Raw genomic sequence first — 25,395 nt, forward strand, 5'->3', positions numbered from 1 at the left:
GTTTCCTTTCTTATTGAACTGCACATCTTTATGGCTGGAAAGCATCTTATCACACGATTGCTTGATTAAATCTGAAAAGCTTTTTTGAGTCTAACTCAAAGGATTCAGGACAGATTTTTTTCATTTTGTCCGTGTGGTGTCCTACCTGCTCTCCTACAGGCCATTTCTGGTTGGATTTCTTGCTTGTAGCTTCTGTAATAATGTAAAACTGTGAGTCAGCTTCTCACTTGTGTACTTCCGACAGTGTTTCTCCTTTGGCTTACTTGCTTGAGTGCAGTTGTGTGCGCTGCCTCCCAAATCCCTCTGTTATTTCCCCACTTTATCTTCTTCAGCTGTGATGGAAGATGGAGGGTCTTCCCTCCTAATCCTCCTTTCTCATAACAGAGCCCCAGTTAGTCAGTCAACCGGCCATCAGGCAGCACAGCTATCGCTGGAATTTGACCAGTAAACAACTCTATACGAGACGCACGCCTTTCTTTTCCGTCTCTCGTCCTTATCTCGTCATCTGAGAAGGCGATCCCAGCGAGCATCACCCCCACTATAACCTGACAGACAGATACAATCTGGGCCGGGCGAGTTGTCACCCCTCAGTTGATGTGTGAACGACTGCGCTGCCTCATGAAGTGCTCATGCATGACTGAGGTTGTATAGTTCTCGTTTTATCACATTCACCTTTCTGTCTCTGGAGCGTCGGTTCAGGAACAGGAGGCTGCTGATTGAAGGGAAAACCGTGTTTTGAGAAACACAACAAAGAGACCTTTCGATAAATAGCATTCCATGTTTTGTGTGCTACGTTAAAGGTTATGTTGTCTTTATTGGCCTGACAGACGCCTGCAGTCCTCTGTAAATAAAATAGAGGCTGTATGAGGCAGCAGGTGGACCGATTCCTCATCGAGTCCACGGCGTTCACTCCTCCTTCACTCTCGCATGTATACCTGCTCGTCTAAACACTTACTGTATAATGCAGAAGCCTTCAAATTGCACTTTTCTTTTATATACGTGGCTTTTGCACTTATTTCCTAGCAGGAGAAGTTTTTAATTTATGACCAGCTTTGTGTTATGTAGGTTTAAACACAACTATGCATCAAACAGAGTTTTATTTGACCCTCGCCAGTCTTTACTCAAACCATATGTCTTCAGCTGGCATTTGTATCACATTGTTAGACTTATCCAAACACTGCTGAGTGTGTATCTGTGGAGGAATCCTTGCCTGGCTGTTAGTAGCAGCGCTGCCTGTGTGTTTATACTCCTCAGCTGACCCCCTGACCCAAAGGTCACGACCCCACTAAAGCAAGCAGGAGGTCACAGACACATTTGGATGTACTCTGTCTGACATGAGTGTTGGTGTCAGTGCGTGAGTCTTTTTCAGTTCATAAACATATCCAGGCTAAATACACACGAATACGTTTTTGTTTTCAAATGCACAAGTTTCGCTGCCTTCGTGAGGAAATGTCATCAGTGTCCTTTCGCCGATGTAGCTTTTAGCACGCAGACTCTTGGCAGCACTCTTAGCTGGATAAACTCAGCTCAGGTAAATCTCACATTAGAGCGCTTTATTTCACTCTATTCAAACTTGGCTGCAGAGGCTTTGCTGTGTGCCCAGCTAGCACCGAGCAAGAGACACAGAAATACCTGCGTTACACTCTCCCCTCTAAACTAAAGATGTATAACATAATGTACTTTTATTGTTGTTAAAGTGGATTTCATGAAATTGGTTTTAAAAAGACAATTGACTTTGAAAAATATTTGAAAGATACCCAGACGCAGGAAACGATGCTGAGCTAGTTGACTTAAAACTATGAGCTGTATCTACAAATGTAAACTAGGTTTAAATTCTGGTTAGGACGGAAGAAGTTGTCATGGCAACAGGGTCAAGGGTGAAATGTTCCACCTTGTTTTAATCTGATTCGGAGGAAGCATGCTTGCTCTTTGGACTTTTAAGCCCTAAGAGGCAGAATAACATAATTATCAACCCCCAATTTTAACAGATAATTGAGTCAAATAACAGAAACACAAATTAAGATTTATACATGTTGGTTTTGTTGTTGTTTTATTCTATGAATGAACGAAGACTTGGATATACTAAGTTTTGCGTAGTTTAAGTGTAAATTCAGTTTAATGTGTTCAATATTTGACATATAAACCTGCAACCATGAGGAAGGTTCTTGTTGAACTTACTTTTTATGACGTTTGGGAATAAAATCCGTCATTAGTACATTATGAAAGGTATGCATTTAAACCCCGCCTCCTCCGGGCTCCAGGTTGTGTAATGTGTTCAACAGATGGAGGAAAGAGAATCAGGATTTCATGGAAGCTTCAGACGGACCTGTCAGACTGATCTACTGTTCTGCTGTTTCACCCTGAGCTGCCTCACCTCACCTCCATGAGATTCACCAGGGCTCATTGTGTCTCTGGCATTCTGATTTATAATAGCAGTCGTTGCTGTTAATGATCAAATATGTTTTGAGGTACAGATATTTAATGATTGACAGTTGGGTGAGGATAAATGAAGTTCTCTTGTCTGTCTGCAGCACTGTGCGAACATGGGACCTGAAGTCGGAGAAGAAGCACAAGTCTGTGTTCAAACCTCGTTCCCTCCAGGGGAAGAAGGTCACGCCCACATGCTGCACCTACAGCCGCGATGGAAAGCTCATTGCAGCAGGCTGCCAAGATGGTACCATTCAAATCTGGGACAGAAACCTCAGCGTGAGTCTCAACACACACACACACACACACACACACACACACACACACACACACACACACACACACACACACACACACACACACACACACACACACACACACACACACACACACACACACACACACACACACACACACACACACACACACCACGATGTGCAGTGCGTTGTAAACATAGGATGTCTGCTTCGTTATGGCCGAGCCGTGAGACTCATGATCAGGGTCACCCGGTCACAGGCCAGAGAGGTCAGAGGTCGGCAACTCGCTAACACTGAAGAATTCCAAATGCTTGTTCAAACCTCGGAATATCTGGGAATATTATTAAAGGAGAAGTGTGTAGGATTTAGTGGCATCTAGTGTTCAGGCTGCAGACTGCAACCAGCTGAATACCCCCTGCTGGTGTTTTAGTTCACCAGGATTTATTAAATATCTCGATTGCAGCTGACGAGAGTTTTTTAGGTGTTTAGTTATAATCTAAGTTCTTCCTCTTATTGAGGGGCAGAAGACTGTAAGATAAGGAAACAACTAGGTGATTACAATTGATCCTGGTTAGAGACAAACAAACAAAGCCATTAGGAGACATCCATCCCATAATCCTTGAGATGCTTCCTTCTGGACCACGATGGTTGCCATCGCTACGGCCACGTTGCTAGCATGGCTCAAAATAGCTGGTTATGTAAGCGAATGAACTGACGTGTGATGATTGAGTTGAGTTACGTGGAAGCTGCTGGGAGGCCCAATCACAATTTCCTTCATTTTCCACTATTAGTTAATTAGACAATTAAGTGATCAAAGTGTACATTCCTCTCATCAAGCTTCACATTGTTGATGTAATAGTTGATTTTGGCTCCCGGGAAGCACTGAACTCACTTAGATGCCTGTTTTCACTGGAGTAATTTGATAAATAATCACTGTTGATGAAATGACTTCCATTCAGGGCTGAAGAAAGCGCCTCCTCCATCCTCCATCGAGGAGATCTTCTGCTCCACTCGTGTTCTTTCCTCTGATAGTTACTCTGTTAGCTTCCTGTCCATCAGACACAAAGAAGACTTGTACGTCTACCGCTCCAGGGTTCAGTGTAACGATGACGTATCGGAGGTCTCAGTGCAGTTTGGCCTCGTGTTACATTTCCAACTCGCTCCTTTGCAAACATGTTTTCACAAGTTGCTTTTCCACCAGTGTGAGAAATCCTCGCTCACCTGAGAGTCCTGCAGCACTATAAACCTAAAGCGCTATAAGAGATGCAACATAACATTGATGGACACACGTTTCTATCCAGGACGCCCAGTTTCAGGACAATTTGTTTGGAACAGTTGGAACAATCATGAGACTGTTTTCATTAGTTAACTGGACAATAGCAGGTTATTTTTCTTCACATTTCCACTATGATTGCTTTGTTTGGTTCCGCTTCGTATCCTTTCCTCTGTCCACCCCTCCTGTACATGTGGACGAGGTTGAGTGCTTCTGGTATTTCATCTGAGAATAGAGATAGTGACAATGAAGCTGTAGTTAGTGAGTTGGAACAGCTTGATTGGACAGAAGAGCTTATCCGGATTAGTCAAATGGGAAATAGGCTACATGCTAATTACTCCAACTTCATAACCAAAGGGCTCAAAACAATTCAGTTTCCCTGTGAATGCTTTGCTGTTGTAAGTGTCTTCATGAATGTGGTGTAGACTCCCACCTCCTCTCCAGTCACCCATCATCCCGCCGCTGGGCCGCTCATAGCGGCATGCTTCTCGCGATTGGGTTAAAGCACTCAACATTTATTACCCCTCCTTGTCCAAGCTAAATATTTACCCTGCGTCCCGTAGCAGCTTACAATAGTCCTGTCTGTTTCCTGACCACTGGAGCCTGTCCTGTCTGAACGGCTCAAGAATTCAGCCGGTGGCCTCTGCCCTCAGCAGCGACCTGTGCTGCTGACTCCGATTCAGCCACAAGCCTAAAAAAGGAGCTGACCTCCTGATGCTTATGTTGCTGCTCCCTCCTCCTCCCAAATGAGGCCTATCTCCTGTTGTATTATTACTCATGGCCAGAATATGCAGGCAGATTCCATCATGATCAATCACGTACATGACCTTGATCTATCGCTCAGGCTGAAGAGGAGCTATTGAAGATGACACATCGTGTTCCTGAACCCTGACTTGAGTTGATTGATCCCATGATGGGAGTCAAGTAGGTCTCTTTTAGTGGACTGCCGCAGAGAGTGATTGCATGTTCATTCTCTGACCAGAGCGATCGGTGCCAGAATGACAAGACTGCATTTAAATGGTTGCCAGGTAATGTGCGCTCTGATACTTGGTGCATTCAGGGTGCAGGTCTTTGTTCCAAAGCATTACCCCAGAGACCCGAGGAATGCCATGATGTCATTGGTGAACTTACATGTTTCCAGACTTCAGAGGAGGTGGTTTTGATAAACTACAGTGCAGTGTTATCATCACATGACATGGCAAACTTTCTCTTGTTTTCTGTGTAATGGCTTGATCACAGCCATCAAACCTCAATCAAAAGAAAAGTCTGATATTTCTATAGACTGTATATACAAATTGATGTTTTCTCCGGGTCTGAAAAGTGGAGCCTGTGCAGAAGTGCCCTAAAGTGCAGTACCATTGTGGGCCACTAAGGCGGCTCCTAAAAACCTGTAGTTCCAATAGACTCCCATTCAAAACACGTCAACTCCTCTCATGCAAAGTCGTTCTGATGCCGTGAACTAAACCCACTCTGATCAGTGTTCTGGTGCTCTGTCTGAAAATAATGACTTAATTGATTAGATATTAGGCCTCAAAGAAGGGTATGTTTGGGAGCATGCCTGGTTTGATTGACAGGCCTGGGGTGCAGTCAGGTTTCTAGTACAGGAGGGTGGATGTAGTGTCCTTGTGTTCTCGGTCCGATCCACCCCAACTCGTCCAAATATGGTCACTTCTGGTTCCAAAACAACAAGATGGCGACAACCAAAATGCCGAACTGGAGTCTTCGGAGCAGCAGTTCACAAACCGACGGGTGGGTTGCCTCCCAGATATTTCCCACACATGGCAATCAAAAACTGCTCAAATGCCGGCCGTGCAAGAAACGACCTGCCACACTTTAAACTTCAGCTGTGGAACAACAACGATCGAGCAGTGTTACGAGGATTCAGAGCCAGAAAGTCCTTTCTTTACTTTGGGTCTGTTCTGATTCTTGTTTTCATCACATCTTGTTCCTGATACCAAACTCTGCTTTATTCTAGTCACACGTGACGTACAGTAGACTTCAGTAAAGTAAACATTTCGGCTAGTTCCTCATTGAAAGGGTTTTTCTCTTGTTTTTTTTATATCTTTTTAGATAGCTGTCATCAGTTTCAGACACGTTTGATAATTTCTCTGCCAGGTGATTTTAAAATTAGATTTTAATGGGAAGAAAACCTTCTTAAAGTGTTCTACATTATTAAGCGAGTCACAGTTCTCATGCAGTACAAGGAGGAAGAAAGATCTTTCTGCAGATTGAAACGTGTGGGATCCTCGTCATGAAGCTGTCCTCCTGTAAGCATCTGAAAAACAATCCAAAGAGTCCACCAGCTATCCAGACTCAGCCTGTCCATAAACATTCACACCGTATCTCAGTCCCTCCATTGTGACCGGTCCATTGTTTCTGTCGTTGCCACACAGTCTGATTATCCCTCCCTTCAACCCTACCTGCATGCTGGGGTCACTAAGTCCCTTTGAAGAGGTGTTTTTGAGCTGCTTTCCCTGCTGTTCCCACGTTTTAACCTTTAACAGGACTTGGAAACGACATGTTTGACCAAACAGTCCTGCCGTGTACGGACTCTAACTGAGACATAGAGGAATACAGTTACTGTAATATAGCTCACTTTTGGATTATGTGGACGCTCACTGCGGTGTGATTCTCTAACACACACCGCCTCACCATTACCACTTGTTGATTTCCATGAAAGATCAGAGCAGCTGTTCACGACTGTGGTTTGGCCACTCGATCTGCAGACGACTACAGAGGTCAGAGTGAGATGTTAAACCGGCTGCTCACTGGGCATCGCTAAGTCCTTTAGGTGTGCAGCTTCTAAAAAGTGTGGAAGAAGCCGAGATGTAGATTCTTGCAGTTTTTATATAATCCTACTCGGATAGCGTGATTTGGAGCAGTTGGCGCGGTGGTGGATTGTTATCAGAGGCTGCTGACAATAAAACCCAGTGCTGTGTTCCTTCAACTCCTTATCAACTCCTGCTGCTGACTTTGTGTAAATGTGGTTCATGACTGTGTGTGTGCATTTATGCATGCATGTCTGAAATCTTACGTTGCTAACAAGCCTTATACACGGTTTAAAAAATACTCACATTAGCCTGAATAAAATCTTGAGAATTTAGTTAGGTGTCTGTTAGCCGGAGAGAAGACGGCAGCTCAGAGGATGTCACCAGGCGTCAAACAGCGTAGGAGAATCCGGTTTCACAAGCCGGCTGTGTAGATTACCACAGGAAGCAAACACCATGGCATCTTCCAACGCCAGCCAACATCAGGATAGAACATAAACACTCAAGCTTTCACAACAGCAGTATATGATCTAGAAATAGCTGCAGTGCGTCTGAAAAAGCTTCGTATTAAAGGTGCTATTAAATATTTCTTATTTTCTGCCTTGAATTTACATGATGTTTCTTTTTCTCTGTTTTTATCTTCGCTATCTGCTCCACAGTCAGACAAGGTTAGTTCTTTCCTCATTCCAGTAATTTGTCTGTTAGGATGAGACAATATTTTTTGAATAAACAAAAGGACATGCTGAAAATGATTTTCAGTTCATAGAAAACAGACACAGAAGACAGTATAACATAACAAAACAACATGAAGGGGGTCAAAAACACAGCATGTGCGAGAAGCAGATGGTGTTAATCTTGGAAAGAAAGACGTCAGATAAAAAAAAAAAAAAAGGAAAAAAAACTACTTTTTGTAAAGTGATTAATCACCGGTCGAACGAGAGCTCGTAACTTTCCTTATTAGTGGATGTGACGAAAACGTGTGGCCGCAGTGGAAAAACATGCGTTTTGAGGTCGTGGAACAGACTGATGGAGAAAAAAACCCACATCTGGGCAGTTTTCTTGGTGTTATGGCAAATGTGGTCACTTTCTCCCTCCAGTGTATTTATTGTGTAATATTTACATGTTTGGTGGCATAAAATCAACACGTCACACACGCTGTTATTTTCCTACAAACCTTAGAGAGCAGCCTGGAATATCTGATCTTCTGGCTCAGATTTATGAGCTTCAGCAACATCACAAGACAAGATAATTACAAGACAATTGATCATCTTCAAACCCTCCGGTTCATAGTCTGCTGACCCCACCCAGCCGTTGGTCCCGACCAGACCTTGATATGGATAAACTGTGGATACACTCCTCCGTTGGCACTGCAAAGCACAGCAGGGTTGAAATGAGGCCCTGAGGGGCGACACACATTCTCCTTTAGTAAGCATGAGACAGCCTGCTGTATTAGCAAATGTACTTTCTGTATTAAATTGACCTCTTGACTTTTAGTTTTCCACCAAGTCAATTTTAGTGCAGCAAGTAAAAGAATAGGCAGATATTCAAAGATAACAAACGAGAAGAATAGAATTGAGTCAAATGTAATTTCTAAGTAAAATGATGATGAGGAGCAGAACATTATCCCCGGGGAGACGACACAGACTAAATAGCTGGAGCCTGAAGAAGTGTAATCCGTGTTATCTACAGTCCAAGGTAACAGTCTTATCTGTCTCGTGCAAGTTAATAACTTCCCTCCACTTGCTTTGGAAGTGAAGTATGGCCTCGTTTCCTTCCGTTATCGTGAGAGCCCATCACTCATTCACCTCACGCTCCACTCTCTCCTGCAATTTTATTTTCCTGCGCTTTTCTCTATATTTCTCTATCTTATCTGTCTTCCACACTCTGTGCTCACTTCAAATTCCTTATCCACTTTTTTCTGGTCAAAAGCCTGCATTGCTGCAATTCTCTTTTCACTGATTTATTTGCATTCCGTTGAGAATTAATGAAAATGTAGCTGTATAAACCAAGGTTATGTTTGTTTGAGTGTTAGCAAGCCTTTACTTCCCAGACTATTGCTTCACCGGCCGTCTAGTAATGATCGATCTCTGTTATCTGGCTGCGCTCTGCCCAGGTTAAAAACGAAGGCACTGGGAAGTGAATGTGGGAGGGAAGGGAAGGCGAGGCATCGAGGCATGTCGGACTGAAACAGTTATTCAGTTGACTGAAAAAAATTAAGCACTCGCAATGTTAATAAGCAATTATTGCTTGAAGGAATTTAGCAAGTAAAAATAACAAATATTTTCAGTTTTCAGCTTCTCAAATATAAGAATCATCTTTTCCTCCTACGTATGTCATCGTGCATCAAATATATTTGGGGTTGAAACGGGTCGTTTCAAGAGGTCACCAAGGTTCACTCTTGGAAATTGTGTTAAACGTACATGTTGAATAGCTGTTTGAATCTCGAGCTCTGCTTTTCCCAGATGAACTACAGAGATGAGATAACATTCACTCTGACTGACTTTTCTCACCTCTGTACAACGACCTCAAATGAAATGTCATGTAGCCGACTTGGTTTTCAGCGATGCATACTGGTCATCAGCCACGTGGAGGAAGATCACATTCTCGTCCTGTACATAGCGACATGTGGTTACGGGCAGAGTTATACACATGATTTGGTGAAAAGGTTGCCTCATTAAACAGTTGGGAGGTTTTTATATTTAATGTGTGAACTACTTTTTTTTTTTTTTTTCCCATTGAAGCTGCTAATATCAACTACGACTGAATGCATACCAGCTCTGCTTTAGAAGGACATCCACCCTTATTTAGGGCTGCAACTACGGATTATTTTCTCGATCACAGAGTCCCTGTTTGGTCTTTAAGTTGCTGATGAACAACGGCCAAAACATGTTCTTAAAGTCCAAGGTGACATTTACGAATTTCTTAACATGTCTCACAAACAGTCTGAAAACCAAAAGATAATTCAGTTCACACGGGACAAAAGAAGGTAGCCTCACATTTGAGTAGCTGTGACTACAGACAGCTGAAAAATGGATTCATCTATTATTAAGACAGTAATAGTTCATCAGATAACTCTGTATTTTGCCAGATTTGACAAAGCTTGTTGAAAAAGCTCCACATAAGGCATTATAGGGCATCTGTGGCCCAGATGGTCGAGCTGGAGTCCACTGATTGCAGGGTTGCCGGTTCAATCGCAAGCTGTGTTGCTCCCTACGGCAGACGAGCACTTTGCATGGGAGACAACAATTGTAAAGCTCTTCGAGGTAAAACAGCAGTAATCAACTACAGACCATTTACCATTTACATTCTCCAGAGGCTGTGTAAAAGAGTGCCTCTCTAACTGTTTTAGGAAGAAGAGTGTGTTATTTATTGACTTTATTTCAAAATAAAACTCTGAGAAGCACTGCTGTCTGTCATGCTGTTGCTTTACAATCCTGGTGGTCATGGATAGTTGTTGTCACTGGCAGACACACAGCAAGCGTTTAAGGATGGCTAATAACACCCACGAACCAAACGGGTGGTGTTCGCCTGGGCTGCAGTCGGAGGTGCATCTGTTGAGCGTTATTGGCTGTTAAAGTGTAGGAATATTATAATAATATTATAATACTGTTTCAGGTAGGAAAAATCTGAATACCCTGTATGAGACGGGAACCTTAAAGCTTGCCAATGTAAATGTCTGTGGTCTGCAGTCTGGTTAAATAATGCGGTGAGTACGGTGTGTTAAGTTGTTGATATTTCATAAGTTGTTCAGAGTACGGTGTTCATGGTGGAAATGGAAACCGTGTGTTGTTTTGAAGACGCAGAGAATGAAAAGGTCTTTTTGTTTCTGCCGTGACAGACTGAGATGTCATCTAGTGAACGCAAAGCGTTGTCAGTTTCACAGAGTAGTACATCAAGAGATTATAAGAACTCTTCAATATTGATGATCGGCGGTGGCTGAGGCGCCGTGTTTATGAGAGCGCTCTTTATTCATTTGGTTCTGTGATTAATGATCAATTTCATCCAGTTTGATGAATATTGACAGTGTAGTGATAAATAAACTTTACTCTGTATTTGCTCTGTTTTTGTCACTTGCAGAAAAACACACACAGGAGTGAATTTCTGCTGTCATGATCTTTGTGTTTGACTGTCACGGTCACACACATTTACATGGACGTGTCTCTAAAACTGCAGTCGTTACACGTCATTAATGAACCATGACACTTTAACAGATCCTGTCAAATTCAATGTGTTCAATGTCCTGTTTTTTTTTTTTGTGTCTCCTTCCAGGTTCACACAAAGTTCCACTGTCGGCAAGCCCACACTCCAGGATCAGACACCTCCTGCCTCTCCTTCTCTTACGATGGCACGACACTGGCTTCACGTGGCGGTAAGAAAAAGACTTCGCCTTTCGTAGCAAAGCCCACAGCAGCGATGGCTCATGTTGCATTCATCAGCAGCCAGCTCAGATCCTTCTACTTGATTATCCATCCAAAGCGATGGGCTTAAAGTAGAGAAGTAGCTGCTTTCTTCCAGAGTGTGCAAATAAACAGACGCCACGTCCAACAAAACATACAAGACTCACACGAGACGCATACACTAAAACATCGGAGTGTCTTCTTGGTATGTAATCGAGTCAAGAGGTTTCTAACACAAAGACAAACAGAACTGACTCTGTGTAAGAGCCCTCAACTTCAAATAATTCTGTAATGTAAATCAAAAGTAAGTCTTGCAGCCTTTTGCTGTCTGGTCAGGAAAAGGAAAAGGTGGTCCGCTATAGTAAAGTAAATAACCTCCAAGAAAGTAAATCTCTCCGCTCACAGTCTGCCTGTTGTCTCCAACTCTTCTTCTAGGTGATGACACTCTGAAGATTTGGGATATACGCAGCTTCAGGAAGCCTCTGAACGTGGCTACTGGACTGACCAACTACTTCTCCATGTGAGACCTTTCAGCTGTCATCTTAACTACAGGCAGGTTGTTATGAGTTGATTCTGAACTGATGTTATGTGTAATTTTCCTTGTTAGGACCGACTGCTGTTTCAGCCCAGATGACAAGCTTGTTGTAACGGGGACCTCGGTGAAGAAAAACGAGGGAAACGGGAAGCTGGTTTTCTTCGACCGAGCCTCCTTCCAGAAGGTCTATGAAATAGAAGTCACCAACGCAGTAAGTTCTGCCTCAACCACCCCAAACGCTCTCATGACGAGAAGCTTTTCAGCTCGTTGATATGAAATCTTGGTTACAAACAACAACAAAAAAGACCTTAAATGAACAGTGGAAAAGAAACATAATGAAACCAGCGTGCCTGTCATTTCTCCTGCATGTTAACAGGTTTGGGCTCAAACAAAACTGCAACCTTAAAATGTTTTCATCAGACCGATTCAGGATATCGATATTAGGGAATTAAAAAATCTCATATCGATATTCTTCATGTATATAGACTATATATGAACACGATAGATTCATTTAATTTACCCCAAGCATCTTTTTCTGCTTTATGTTCTGTAAAAACGTTTTTTTCTATAAGCCAACATGTGTTTTTATTTGGCTAAAACTCTTTGAATGCACAACAGCAGCTGTTTAAGGCCTCGTGTTAAGATGTGACTACCCGGTTTGGAGAGCTATTGGTATTTACTTTCTTATTTAACGTGTATTAAAATATAATTCCATTATACACAACATATCAGAATACATATTGAAAACCTGGCAGCAACATTATATGAGGGAGAAAATCCAAGATCAACGAGAGGAGTTAAGGAGGAAAGTTTTTAGAAATGTTTCGAGGCACACTGGGAGAAATGTGACCTTTCCATAGTGCAAGTGATTCCCACAAACGGTTGGCAGGACCGTCATTGACGCTTTTATATGTTCAGCCTTTGAGTTATATTTGAAATTAAATTATCTACGGACACAATCAGCAGGTTCCTTTCACATGCCCAGACCACACCAGCACACATCAGCATGCTATGCACTTTATACTAATCCCGCTTTCTCAGAAACCCATTTGGTGAAGGCAACCAGCCATAGGTGCTGAAAGGAAGGCAGAGGTGCTCTCTGCAGCACAAACACTCTTTTCTGTGACTTCCTCCTCGTCCTCGTCCTTTTCCTCGTCCTGGTCCTCCTCCTTCTCCTCGTCCTCGTCTTTCTCCTTGTCCTCCTCGTCCTCCTCTTTTCCTCGTCCTCCTCCTTCTCCTCGTCTTTCTCCTCGTCCTCCTCCTTCTCCTCGTCCTCCTCCTTCGCCTCCTCCTCCTCTGTCTCTCCTTCTTCAAATCTTTTTCAACAGATTCAGGAGTGTCTATCTAGAGTCATAACATTGAGGTCTGACAGTCGAATGCCTTCTAACTCGGCAGGACATTTTCACATGGTGCTATTGAAAGAACATGTTGGAGTGTGTGTGTGTGTGTGTGTGTGTGGGGGGGGGGGGGGAGGATGACAAAAGATGGGTTTGTGTGTGTCTATGCCTCCTCCTACCCTGCCAGCCAGCTGCTGTTATCTTGCAAACCTTGGCACTGAGTGCACACCCCGCTGCACAGTTGCACTAACTGGGGAGGGGGAGGGGGAAGGAAGGGGGTGGTCAGTGTTTTGGTGGAAGACATTTTCCCTGTGAAAATTCAAAATAAAACCATAAATATTTCTATATACTGCAACTTTATTATCTAAATATGATCTTGGATTATACTCCAGTTTGATATAATAATAATTTACCAATCAAGACTTAACTTTTAAGTCTGCTTATCAACTGAGTGGTCTGAAGACCGTCTGAAGACACGACAGTAAAAAAATAATTCTTTGATGTTTACTTTGATGCTAAGAACACATTTGTTTTTTTAACATCGTGATCCCATCTCAATATGTTGGTATACATTTGCCTTTGCGGAGATAATAACGTGTGTTTAAACCAGCTGTCCGTCCTGTGATCTCTGCTGTGATGCTCGTCTGCTCTCCACTCAGCTTCAGCTCCTGTCTGCTGGTAGTTCGACGATGACTCAACTAAACACAGGGCTCCTTTCAAGTACACTTGACTTTTGAGTGTTTGCTAATAATGGTGTCACTCAAAAACAGTCGGTGCCATTATTAATGTGCAAACACCATAACCCACAAATGTGTGGCTGTTGGTCATTTAGACTGAGCAGTTATCATTGTTATCTGTTGTTCTGTGTTCTTGACAGAGTCCTCAGAAACTCGTATAAATAGCCGGCTGTAACATTTGCACCCACTTTCACTAGCAGCTGCGTTGGAGAAGACCTCGGGCTCTTTGGGTCAAAGAGTCTGTGTAGAACTTAACAACCCTCCTACATGGCATCTCTCCGTGGACGTTTGTCTTCTCTTTCACTTTGCTGAAGAGGGTAAACATTTGGAAGTGATTTTTCCATTGGCCTTTCACTTGTTCCACCATCTGCCATTGTGAGAAACCCTGAAAGCTTCAGCTGAGTTTCAGTGGAAGGACGGTAGAACCTCTTCATGGATGTTCAGTCTTTTCTTCTGTAAAGAAATCCAGCAGATTTCCCACAAAATCCAGTCCGGTGCCACGAAAACAAAACAATGCAGTGTAGAGAAGCGTGCAGGCTGCCAGTCGTCTTGGCAGTGGTTTTATTTGTTAATCCTGCTAACCTCCCAAAATTTATATAGTGACGATTAAAGTACTCTAATTATGCTTGTTCTTTTTCCTCCAAAAGGAACTTTATCACTTCACATGTTTGAGTGGTTTCTTGCCATCATAAAACCTCCATTTATTTTATTTTCTATCCGTAAACTGGTGTGATTTGTTTGTCAGCGTGTTGTTTTGGGCACGTGGGCGGTTCAGGGGAACAGACACTTAAATTATCAATCTTTATAAAAACTTGACAAAAATGTCAATTAAAATTGTCCACGTTAATTGTCATCATTTATTGATGACTGAGTTCAATTACTGAAAGATTGCAAAAGTACTTTTTTTTTTTTAAAGCATTTTTACAGTCACTAGACAACTGAGAATTGAAGGAGGTTTATAGAAGTGGATGTAGAGCAGTTGAAGGGGGGTTAGCTGATAAATCACCATGCTTCTGAGCCCTTTTGTTTTTTACTGTATTTTCCTGTTTTTATTAAATGATTCCTTCATATTCAGCCCCTCCACTCCACCTGCTGACCAACAACACGACCGAGTGGAAATACACCAGATTCTATCTGTAGTTCCAAAATAATGTGGAATGTGGTCAAATTTAGCTTTGTGCAGCAGATCAGTTATTTCTGGTTGACGTGCACTCGGTGAACCTCATGAATGTGATATTTACTGTGTTTACATCAGCCGTCTGCCTCGGATGGCCCGAGGATTTAAGTGCAGTCTTTATAAAGTGGCGTACCGGGCGGGCGAGTGAAAGGAAGGGCCACCAATCATTTCTGACTAAACAGTCTATCGCCCCAGACCTGGATTCTGGGGTGCGCTCGGGACCACAGGCTGTTTCTGGCCAGTTTGGTAAATAAATAAATGCAGAAACTTATCTTAGTCCTTCAGAAGGAACCAGGTGAGATTTCATCTGTTTGTGTGTGTGTGTGCATGTGCGTATCTATTTCTCTGTGCTATAAGCAGCTTTCTGTTTGCATCCCTATTTGATCTTGAATGCATGTGTTTACCTTCTGGTGCTTTACTGTTACTTGATTACCTGCACTTACATCGACCTGCAGATCTTTTGTTGTTATTCTCTGTCATCTTCCCACATTTGTATGTAATCGATTTAAATATTTTCAGATTTTATGTCATTCAAATCAGCAATCTGATGCACATTTTTCAATGCGTTGGCTATTGGCCAGATGTAATTGAGACTCCATACTTGGTGTTTTTGGACCAAACAGTTCTGGGACTACCTGAGAGGAGCGACCCGCCCCACTCTGCCTCTGATTGGTTGGTTTGGTTTAGGCATGAGATGTAGGATGATTAGGATGAAAATATAGTGCTATATTTAGACTATATTCTCTGTTTTACCTTGTTGTCAGACAGCAAGCAGGGAACTGGGCACTGATCTCCAGCTCTGCGCTCCTCAAAGACTCCTCACAAAAACAGTCATTTTACCTTTTCCGAGCACTGAGACGGTTTTATTATCTTAGCGTGAATCCAAACTAACACCGAAGTCGCCCACTAACACAAACCAACCAAACGATGGAGGCAGCGCTGCATCAGCCACTCTCGGGTTCCTCACAGTTAAATTACCGTCTCTGTCAAAGGAGTCTGGTGGCTTTGAAGGGAAGAATATAATGGCCTCAGTTACCCGATACCCAAAGTAAAGTGGGGAAATATTCTACATATATTGTTCACTACACAGTTGCTGGTACTCGTGTGTTCGTCCAATCGACGTACAAGTATGTCTCTTTAGTTCCTGTTGGTACTTTATCGGCCAGAATCAAAGGCTCAGATAGAAAAGGTATTGAGGGAACTCTGTGTTGCTGTAACTACCACTTCCTGGTGGGTCTTTCATCAAGAGCAACCATGGGTGAGAGGCAAAAGGCCTCAACTCTCTCCTCTCTTATGCATCTGACCAAGTAAATCTTTCAAGATGTAAAAGCCGGTTGTTCCAGTAAGGCAGTTCATACTAATCTACTTGTTGGCCAGCAGCCCACTCAGAGTGGAGCTGAGGTGCTAGAAGTCGTGTCGTCCTCTCCCTGCTGCATTCACTTGGCCTGTGCAGCTCCGTCTGTCAGGCGCGCTGCACATTTGGAAACACTCACAGCAGCTAAACATGAAGCACAGCCGACCGTTGTGTCTCATTAGTGCTGCATAACTTTATTTCATAATCAGCATAAATATTGGGCTGGTAGCTGTTGTCTTATTTATCCATATTCAGCCGTTGGTATTTTAATCTGATGGGACATAGACGCCTGCTACCGACTGATTAAAGTTCCCTCCTTTATGATGTGATGTAATTTTGTGGACGTGGAGTGTAAACAGGGTTTCTGGAGTATAAACATGCGACTGAATATCTGGAAGGCAGTTTTACATTTGGACTGGATTGAGCTGCACTTGGCTGCAGATCCTTGGTGGATGAAGTTGGGGTGGGCCCCACTGAACTGGCCTCTTTGCGGCTGCTCTGCTGTCTCTGTTACACTGTTAACAGGATGATTTGTTTGGATGTGAAGAGGCGGTTTTCTGAACTCAAGCGGACAGCAGTTATCTGCCTCTGTTGCTGCTGTTATTTAGGTTTTCCTGCCTGATTTGGGCCGTTCTCTTTGGGGTGCTAACCTCGATGCTCTGGTACCTGTGCAGTGTAACAGAACTGCAATCTGTCGCCGCTCTCTTACATCGCATGAGCAGGAAGTCCTTGTTGCTTTCGCAACCGTGACACCAATTTATAACCCGTTACACATTTACACTAGAGCCCATCCACAGAGGGAGACGTCCATTGTTTGTGATACTTACATGTCGGTTCCCCAGGACAAATACAGCAGACTTTCACAGGTCAGCATTATAGTTTAAATCAGTTTTTATGCATAAGTACACAATGCAAAGTATATTATGCAAACATATTTACATTTATATATGACAGGAATATGTGAGGCTCATGTTAAGCACATCCTGTTTGAAGCATTCTTCCAGATCTGTCTATCAATTGCAGCTGGCTCATCTGGTTGAGCAGATTAACTCTCATCTGTCCATGAGCTGCCCGCCGCTGAGCTGCTGGTCTGATAGTGTAGAAATGCTGGTATGAGGTGTGAGTACAGTTTTAACAGGACGGATTGTATTTCACTATAAACGCAGGCAAAGTCCAAAAGATGTTTGGAACTATGTTTGATCATTTTATGCAGTGACAACATTTCTTGGTGTGTATGACATTTGTTGAATCTAATGCAGTGTATTTTATATTACTTTGTTGTAGGCATGCATGCATGCATGCTTCTCTCTGCACATGTATGTAGGATCCGTGTTCTGCGTGCGTGTGCGATTGAGACTCCTTCCTCTGGCATCCTGGTGGGAAGCTGAACAGCTGGGCGTTAAGCAGCTTTCGCTGTCACAGAGTGTGGACGGCCCGGTCGTAGTGCTACCCACCCCCCCATCCCCCCATCCCACGCTCCTGCCCCAGACCCCGTCAGATTGCCGTCTCTGTTCCACATAAAGATGTGCCAAATGCTCACTCTCAATATTCTGCACAGCTACAGGACATGCACAACCACACGCAGAGATATGTGTGAACAATGACCCAGAATTCATGTTGCTATAATAATGTGTGTGAAGAAAGGCAGCGGCTCGCTGCTGCAGCTCACACATCCAGAACGACCAGAGCAGCTTCATCACTGTCCAGCAACTGTGCGTGTATTTCTCTCTCTCACCCACACCTCTGGATAAATGTGGTCACATTTGCCTGTTGGCACTCGGCCATCTGTCACACACAGACTGAGGGATCCAGGCCTCATCCCAACAACCAAATATAGTCAACTAGAGCAGCCGAGCACTCTGGGACTGATCCCTGCTGTACCACAACCAACCTGGGTCACACACACTACTTAAAACAATGAAATATGATTGGTATCTTTGACACACTACCTGCTGTTGGCTGCTGTTTTAGAAAAGGACCTCTTTCAATTACTGCTGAAAAAATGTATTTGAATCATGTTGTTTTTGTGTTTCTGTGTGTTTTCCAGAGTGTCGTCCGCTGCTTGTGGCACCCGAAACTTAACCAGATAATGGTGGGAACGGCGAATGGACTGGCCAAGGTATACTATGACCCTGTTAAAAGCCACAGGTATGTTCAGTTTACACCTTTACAGATTAGTCTGCTGTTAATGTACCTTTTAAGTACAAATAAAAGTTCACATGAATACACTCAAATCTACAATGAATTAATCATCGTACCAACAGATATTGTTTCTGCAGCCACATTCATATTTCAGAAATCTGCCTTTTGACCTGAAAAGTATTAAAAATGTGTGAAAGAGTCTGTTGCATTGTATGATATATATATTTTTCATTGTCCTCAAGGACAAGTGTATTTTGTATTCCCGTTTTTCAACAGTAGAAGGATTTATGTCGGTAAAGAGTTGCTCACTAAGGTTGAAAATGCAGTTTGCCAAGTTGGCAGAAAAAAAATAACTTAAATGACCGAAGTGTTTGAAGATGTTCCTCAAGTTTATCATCTGTGTCTCTGTCAGTCAAACCAAATACTATAACTGAATCAATCGTCATTGAAAAGACCAATTTTTAATTTAGGGCTGTGGATGCAAAGAATTGTCAGTCGAACAAATGCATTGTTAGTTTCTTCAGTTGATTTAGTAAGTCATAAGTGTTACAACTCAACCTGTTGTTTTCTTTGATACCTTCAAATAGCTTCATTTATAACTGCGTATTATTTTCCAGGGGCGCTAAGCTGTGTGTAGTGAAAAGCCAGCGCAAAGAGAAACAGGCAGAGACGCTCACACAGGATTACATCATCACGCGTAAGTTCCTCCATGTGTACACGACACATGAAAGAAACTCACTCTGTCTCATCTACACTTTCTAAGTGATGCGTTTACTTCCACTCAGTGAACCTAATTCCCTGCTTTCTCAACTTATCATGCAGTTTCACACATCCTTCTTTCATTGGGCCAAACATGACTGAAACAATTCAAGTAAATTGCCTCTCTTAAAGCCCTGCGGTGGTTTGAAAGTCCTCATCACAATAGTGCAGAACATGTTCCTTCTCAAAGAACAGAAATATCAGCCCTGCTTCTCTATTTCTGTCTCACACACACACACACACACACACACACACACACACACACACACACACACACACACACACACACACACACACACACACACACACACACACACACACACACACACACACACACACACACACACACACACACACACACACACACACACAGATATTCAGACCTACTCCATCTCATGCTTTGGGGCTTTGCAAGGAGCGAAGGATGTTCAGGGCATTCACAGGCTCATTAGCTGATGGAGTCGGGTGTGGATGATTGAATCGACAGCCACTCTGTGCCACGCGTCGGCCACGTGGTCCGCTGTCATGCCGGATCACGCTAGGGACAGCCTCCTCTCCCACCTACGCTGGCGTGATCTGCTGCTGGTCTAACCCCAACCACACACGCCCCCCCCGGCTACCAGCAGCACACGAGGCTGTCATCTCTTCTCTGCGTGCCTCACACTCCTTTAAGTCAAGTCATGAACCTGCGTTAGAACAGCTGCCGACACGGCGTCACCGATTGGCTGCCGAGACCCAATTCAGACGCCATTTATTGTTTGGGCTACGGCAGCCTTTTCAGATGCATCATGTGATATCATTGCCATGCCGACAGGGTGTGAAGTCGGCAGGCATTTGACTGCCACAAGTGGCGAGTGACGCACTTGATGTCCTGGCGCTGGAAAATTAGAAGGGACAGGAAGCAAGTGATGGCCCATTGAGAAAAGCGAGGGAATCTGTTAACAGTAACCTTTTTGCTTAATGTAGCATGGAGGAGAAGAATTAAGAGTGAACAGCGACAGGGCTGCTGAATGGAAAATCACTTTATCTAGCTCTTTACTAAAGTGTCTGTTTGTAACGTCTGAGGATAAGAGCAGAGCATACACACTTTCTAACACAGATGCTCCCACACACAGAAACACACCGTGTTTCTCACACACCTCTGAGGGCACTTCATTCTGCACCCGTTCACTCACACTCATGGATTTAAGTGCTGGGGGCCTTTATTGTGGTGGTGCTCACAAAAGTGTGAAATGTGGCCGAGTGATTGTCTGAATCTAAACATCTAATGAACATGTTGGTGTGCATTACGGCAGAAAGTGTACACAGGAGGGGAGACGCTGCCGGGGGTCAACCGGGGCCTCGTTCACAGAACACAAATGGTCACGTCCCTCGTGAACAGCCGTTTTTACAGTATTCATGTTCATGATCGAAGCAGCGTACAAACAGAAAAAGAGGGCTGACAACTGCAGCAACTGTTGACACATCAAATAGGAGAATTCCCAGAATGAAATAGACGGGTTAGAAGTGGAGGTTGCTTTGGTGTAAACTGTCAAAGCTCACGGGTTTTGTATTTGTTTCTATATGGACAGCTGATCAAATCACACGTTTAATATCTAAAAATGTCCGTGTGTTTGTCGTAAAATCCATCTGAAAACTCCTTGGTAAATATTTCAGACAGGAAATGTGGGTAAACACAGGTGGAGAATGAGGTGCTGTAAAGGTCCAGCAGGCTGGGAATCTAACTGGCAACTGTCTGTTGCATTCATCTCAACCTCGCAGCTTTCAGGTTGCCCAAAGTTTTTTATTTTTATGAGACTATTTTAGAAATCTACCAATGCAGTTTGATGATTATTTAATCAGTTAATATGGTTGAAAAGAAATCTGGATATCCAGTGATAGTATTCTTCCCCTTGATGCTTCCATCTTTAAAAAATAAAGAAGTGGGAAGAGACATGTGCTTCTTTTAAGCCTTATTTTGTGCTAATGCAGCAGGTGTTGATGAGGCTCCGAGTGTCTGAGTTTTAACATATCTAAGACTGTGTGTTTTATGCAAAGTGTTGTAGTAGGTGAGCCTGTGAGCTTCTCGGCTTTCTGAACACCCTTCTAAATCTTTTGCAAAGCTTTGTATTGCTGTTTGTGTCTTTGGGAAGTTCTACTGTAAATGTGGGCTCCAGACACTGAACATTTTGCAAGGTGCTCTGACTGCTTATTTATGTGATCTTAGTTACCTAAGCAACTTGATTATCCGTGTTTACCCTGTGTGTCTGCAGCTCATGCCCTACCCATGTTCAGAGAGGCCCGACAGCGGAGTACACGAAAACAGCTGGAGAAGGACCGACTTGACCCAAAGAAATCCCACAAACCCGAACCTCCTGTGTCCGGACCAGGTAACGTTCTTTGGGTTTTTTTTTGGCCTTTTTTTGGTGCAAAAAGAAAAGAGTGAAGCAAACAGGAAAAAAGAAAACACCTAAAAAGTGAGTAGATTTCGTGTCTCCCATCGGTGTACCGGGGAAAAAGCAAAATGCAAAACAACCCGTCATTTAAACACGAGTATCTTAATGAGGCATGGCTACATCTCTGCAGCTGTTTTTGTAGTTTATTATGAGTCAAGTTTGAATACAAGATGTGGTTTGAGGCAGATGTGCGCTTCCACAGTTGTTGATGTGTTTGGTATTTTTCAACCCAGCTGATGTCGAGCTCCAACAGCACTGCTCCCACTTGGCCTCTCAAAGATTCACTGTTGGCTCATATTTTTAGCTGCTGGGACATAATGATGCTCTGTTAACTTGGTTTGTATTGTTACTGTAATGCACACTTCCATAAATGCCACATTTAGCCATAAACATGGCGACAGTTTGGAGCTTTGTTCCTGTGAGCCGAGGTGCCAAACAACATTTCCTGCATCACTGTACTCCAGCTGTTTTTTTGCTGCCATGTTTTTTTTTTTTGTGCTTCTTTACTTTGACTGTTTTTTCACTTACTTCCAAAGCACTTTGTACTTGCCACAACGTAATGGGTCCACAGAGTAGGTTTTATCTGATTGAAAAAACATGTTTAAAGCTTTTAGATATGGAACATACAAAAGTAGGCATATTCAGAAAAGGAGGTTATGAAGATTTTTATTAAAGAAGAAATTTAAACCATTACAGGAGATATGCTTGGATAGGTAGCTACAAATTATTGCATTCAAAGGAAGAATTGTTTTTCAATACACAAGTTATCTTTATCAAAATGCTTTTTTTTTTTTTTTTTTTTTTACTAAGACTTATAAGTAGTAAAGATGAACTTATATGAATGAATTGATTTGAAGTTGTTAGTGACTCCAATGCCTGAACTGCAGGCCACACTTTTTCATAGTATTGTACATAAGTATAAAATATATAATGTCACAAAGGTTCAGAGAAAGAAACAAAAGTAAATTGAATAGTCTGCAAATGAAAATGTAGGTTGGTTTCATGAAAATAAGTTTGACTTCTTGATGGCAGGTCGGAGTTTTTCCGATTACAGACGGTCTTTATTTTGTTGATCTTGTGTGTGAACCGACTTCACATAAGTGCACGGTGTGTTTGGTGGTTGGCTGGATGCTTACAAGCAGTGGAAAAAGGTGCCTCTCAATCCTCAAACAACCTCAGTGCTCGAATACAGCAGGAAATCCCTGCGTGTGCATGTGTGTGTATCGTATCCTTGATCTTTTAAGATGTCCTCTTTGGAACGAAGGACGTTTTTTTCCACCCAAAGATTCCCTCAAGTGCAGTCGAATCCAGCCACAGCAGAAATACAGCGACTACAGCAAAGAGCATTTAATGCTTTTCTTTGTGGAGCACCTGAGAGTTCTGTGTGTGTGTGTGTGTGTGTGTGTGTGTGTGTGTGTGTGTGTGTGTGTGTGTGTGTGTGTGTGTGTGTGTGTGTGTGTGTGTGTGTGTGTGTGTGTGTGTGTGTGTGTAAATCTAAACTATCTAATCCAGTAATCGTACGTCCTGACAGGTCGAGGAGGAAGAGTGGCGGCTCACGGTGGCACTCTGTCTTCGTTCATTGTGAAGAACATCGCTTTAGATAAAACAGATGACAGCAACCCACGCCAGGCCATCCTACGGCACGCCAAGGAGGCGTCGGAGAACCCTTACTGGGTCGCCCCGGCATACAAACAGTAAGACAAGATATGAATTCTTCACATCTTGTGTCCATCGGACGGTTTCCTCCTCTCATTCCTGCCCTTGCTCTCATTAGCAGTGTAAGATGAGTGTTGTTACTCATGGTATTGTGATGCTATTTGGGTTTCTTCCAACTGGTGGGACACATAAATGTTTAAAAAGCGTTCGGTGCTTCAGACATGCAGGACGGAGCGTAATGGACAGTTTCAGATCACCGTCGGACTCCGACGCCGATGTCAGCGTGCCAGATGAAACCGTCGGTTTCACATCTTCCTTTAATATGGTGTACTAGTGAGTCACGTGACCGGAGGACGGCCATCTTCTCTTTAATATGGTGTACTAGTGAGTCACGTGACCGGAGGACGGCCATCTTCTCTTTAATATGGTGTACTAGTGAGTCACGTGACCGGAGGACGGCCATCTTCTCTTTAATATGGTGTACGAGTGAGTCACGTGACCGGAGGACGGCCATCTTCTTTTTAATATGGTGTACTAGTGAGTCACGTGACCGGAGGACGGCCATCTTCTTTTTAATATGGTGTACGAGTGAGTCACGTGACCGGAGGACGGCCATCTTCTCTTTAATATGGTGTACGAGTGAGTCACGTGACCGGAGGACGGCCATCTTCTCTTTAATATGGTGTACTAGTGAGTCACGTGACCGGAGGACGGCCATCTTCTCTTTAATATGGTGTACTAGTGAGTCACGTGACCGGAGGACGGCCATCTTCTCTTTAATATGGTGTACTAGTGAGTCACGTGACCGGAGGACGGCCATCTTCTCTTTAATATGGTGTACTAGTGAGTCACGTGACCGGAGGACGGCCATCTTCTCTTAATATGGTGTACTAGTGAGTCACGTGACCGGAGGACGGCCATCTTCTCTTTAATATGGTGTACTAGTGAGTCACGTGACCGGAGGACGGCCATCTTCTCTTAATATGGTGTACTAGTGAGTCACGTGACCGGAGGACGGCCATCTTCTCTTAATATGGTGTACTAGTGAGTCACGTGACCGGAGGTAAGCACCTGGTTGTGCTGTCTCAGACAGGAGGCTAATATTCATTGTCCCTGTTTGCTGGTCTGCAGTTACATTAATCATCCACTTAATTCCAGTAAAAAGCATCTAGATTAGTGTTTATTTGTTTATTTGTGGAGGACCTGCAGTCCATGGAACTCAACAATATGTACACATATTTAAAGTCTTAGTTACTGTCAAGTCTTTTGCTTCATGAAAGATGTAAAATATTCAGCCTGAACTTCATTAACTCTCATTTGTTGTCTATCGATGAAATCATTCCTTGAAGCAGAGATTAAAATATTTGACTTAATCCTTTGCTTCACATCGTTATTTTCTTTGTTCATTGCTTTTCTCAGAAGTTGTCTGAATAAACACAAACAGTTAAATCATCTTTCCTTTCTGTGAATGTCTGTAGGACCCAGCCAGAGCCTGTGTTTGCAGAGGAATCAGAGGAGGATGAGGAAGCTGAAAAAGAACCAGAGTGGAAGAAACGCAAAATCTGAGACTTCATCAGCAGCTCCTTTCATGCAGGATGTGTGGCAGGGTGAGAGATCAGGTACTGTCACAAACTGTACAATCTCCATCCTCTCTCTAATTTTATTATAGATATTTATGTGCTTCTGTGTTAAAGGGAAGCACATAAATATAAGTGGAATTTTCACTGTGGAAACATAATTTAATTTGATTCAGGTTCATGTTTCTCTCGTTGCGGTTCATGAACCACTGGAAAAGCTTTTTATGTCTGTTTTGATTTTACGGACTATTTTCATCATTTCCATTGTCCTCTCACTCCACATCCCGAGAGTTTGCTAATGCCTCATAAATCAGCTCCAGATTTTGTGGTCTGGAGCTGTTCATCACTGAGAAACAGTTTGTAAAAAGTAAATGGCAAAGACGAACACAAAATTCAGCCAATTTTACCGCGGAATGTTTTTTTTAAGTTGGACAGTTTTTGCAGCTCGACTTTTTGGGGTTGCGATGTACAAACCTTCAGTCAATAATCTGCTGATTTAGCTTTTTCTACACCCTGTATTCCACCCCAAAACCCAAATAAAGGAATTTGTATCATCTTTTCAAA

At 43.1% G+C, this 25,395-nt stretch overlaps 1 protein-coding gene across 1 annotated transcript in view; it reads left to right on the forward strand.

The window, feature by feature from the left end:
* Nucleotides 1–25,395, forward strand: part of LOC138629840 (WD repeat-containing protein 70) — a 39,069-nt gene extending 13,674 nt beyond the window's left edge. The window contains exons 10-18 of the mRNA XM_069713800.1: nt 2,532–2,706; nt 10,995–11,094; nt 11,558–11,642; nt 11,730–11,868; nt 18,310–18,410; nt 19,022–19,101; nt 21,416–21,532; nt 23,130–23,292; nt 24,733–25,395. Coding sequence (XP_069569901.1) covers nt 2,532–2,706; nt 10,995–11,094; nt 11,558–11,642; nt 11,730–11,868; nt 18,310–18,410; nt 19,022–19,101; nt 21,416–21,532; nt 23,130–23,292; nt 24,733–24,820 — 1,048 coding nt within the window. The 3' untranslated portion in view covers nt 24,821–25,395. The remainder of the gene's footprint in view (nt 1–2,531; nt 2,707–10,994; nt 11,095–11,557; nt 11,643–11,729; nt 11,869–18,309; nt 18,411–19,021; nt 19,102–21,415; nt 21,533–23,129; nt 23,293–24,732) is intronic.

The sequence above is a fragment of the Brachyistius frenatus genome, unplaced genomic scaffold (genome assembly GCF_029030835.1).
Source record: "Brachyistius frenatus isolate BFR_SWC_R1_liver_20210118 unplaced genomic scaffold, ASM2903083v1 Contig_122, whole genome shotgun sequence".
NCBI lineage: Eukaryota > Metazoa > Chordata > Actinopteri > Embiotocidae > Brachyistius > Brachyistius frenatus.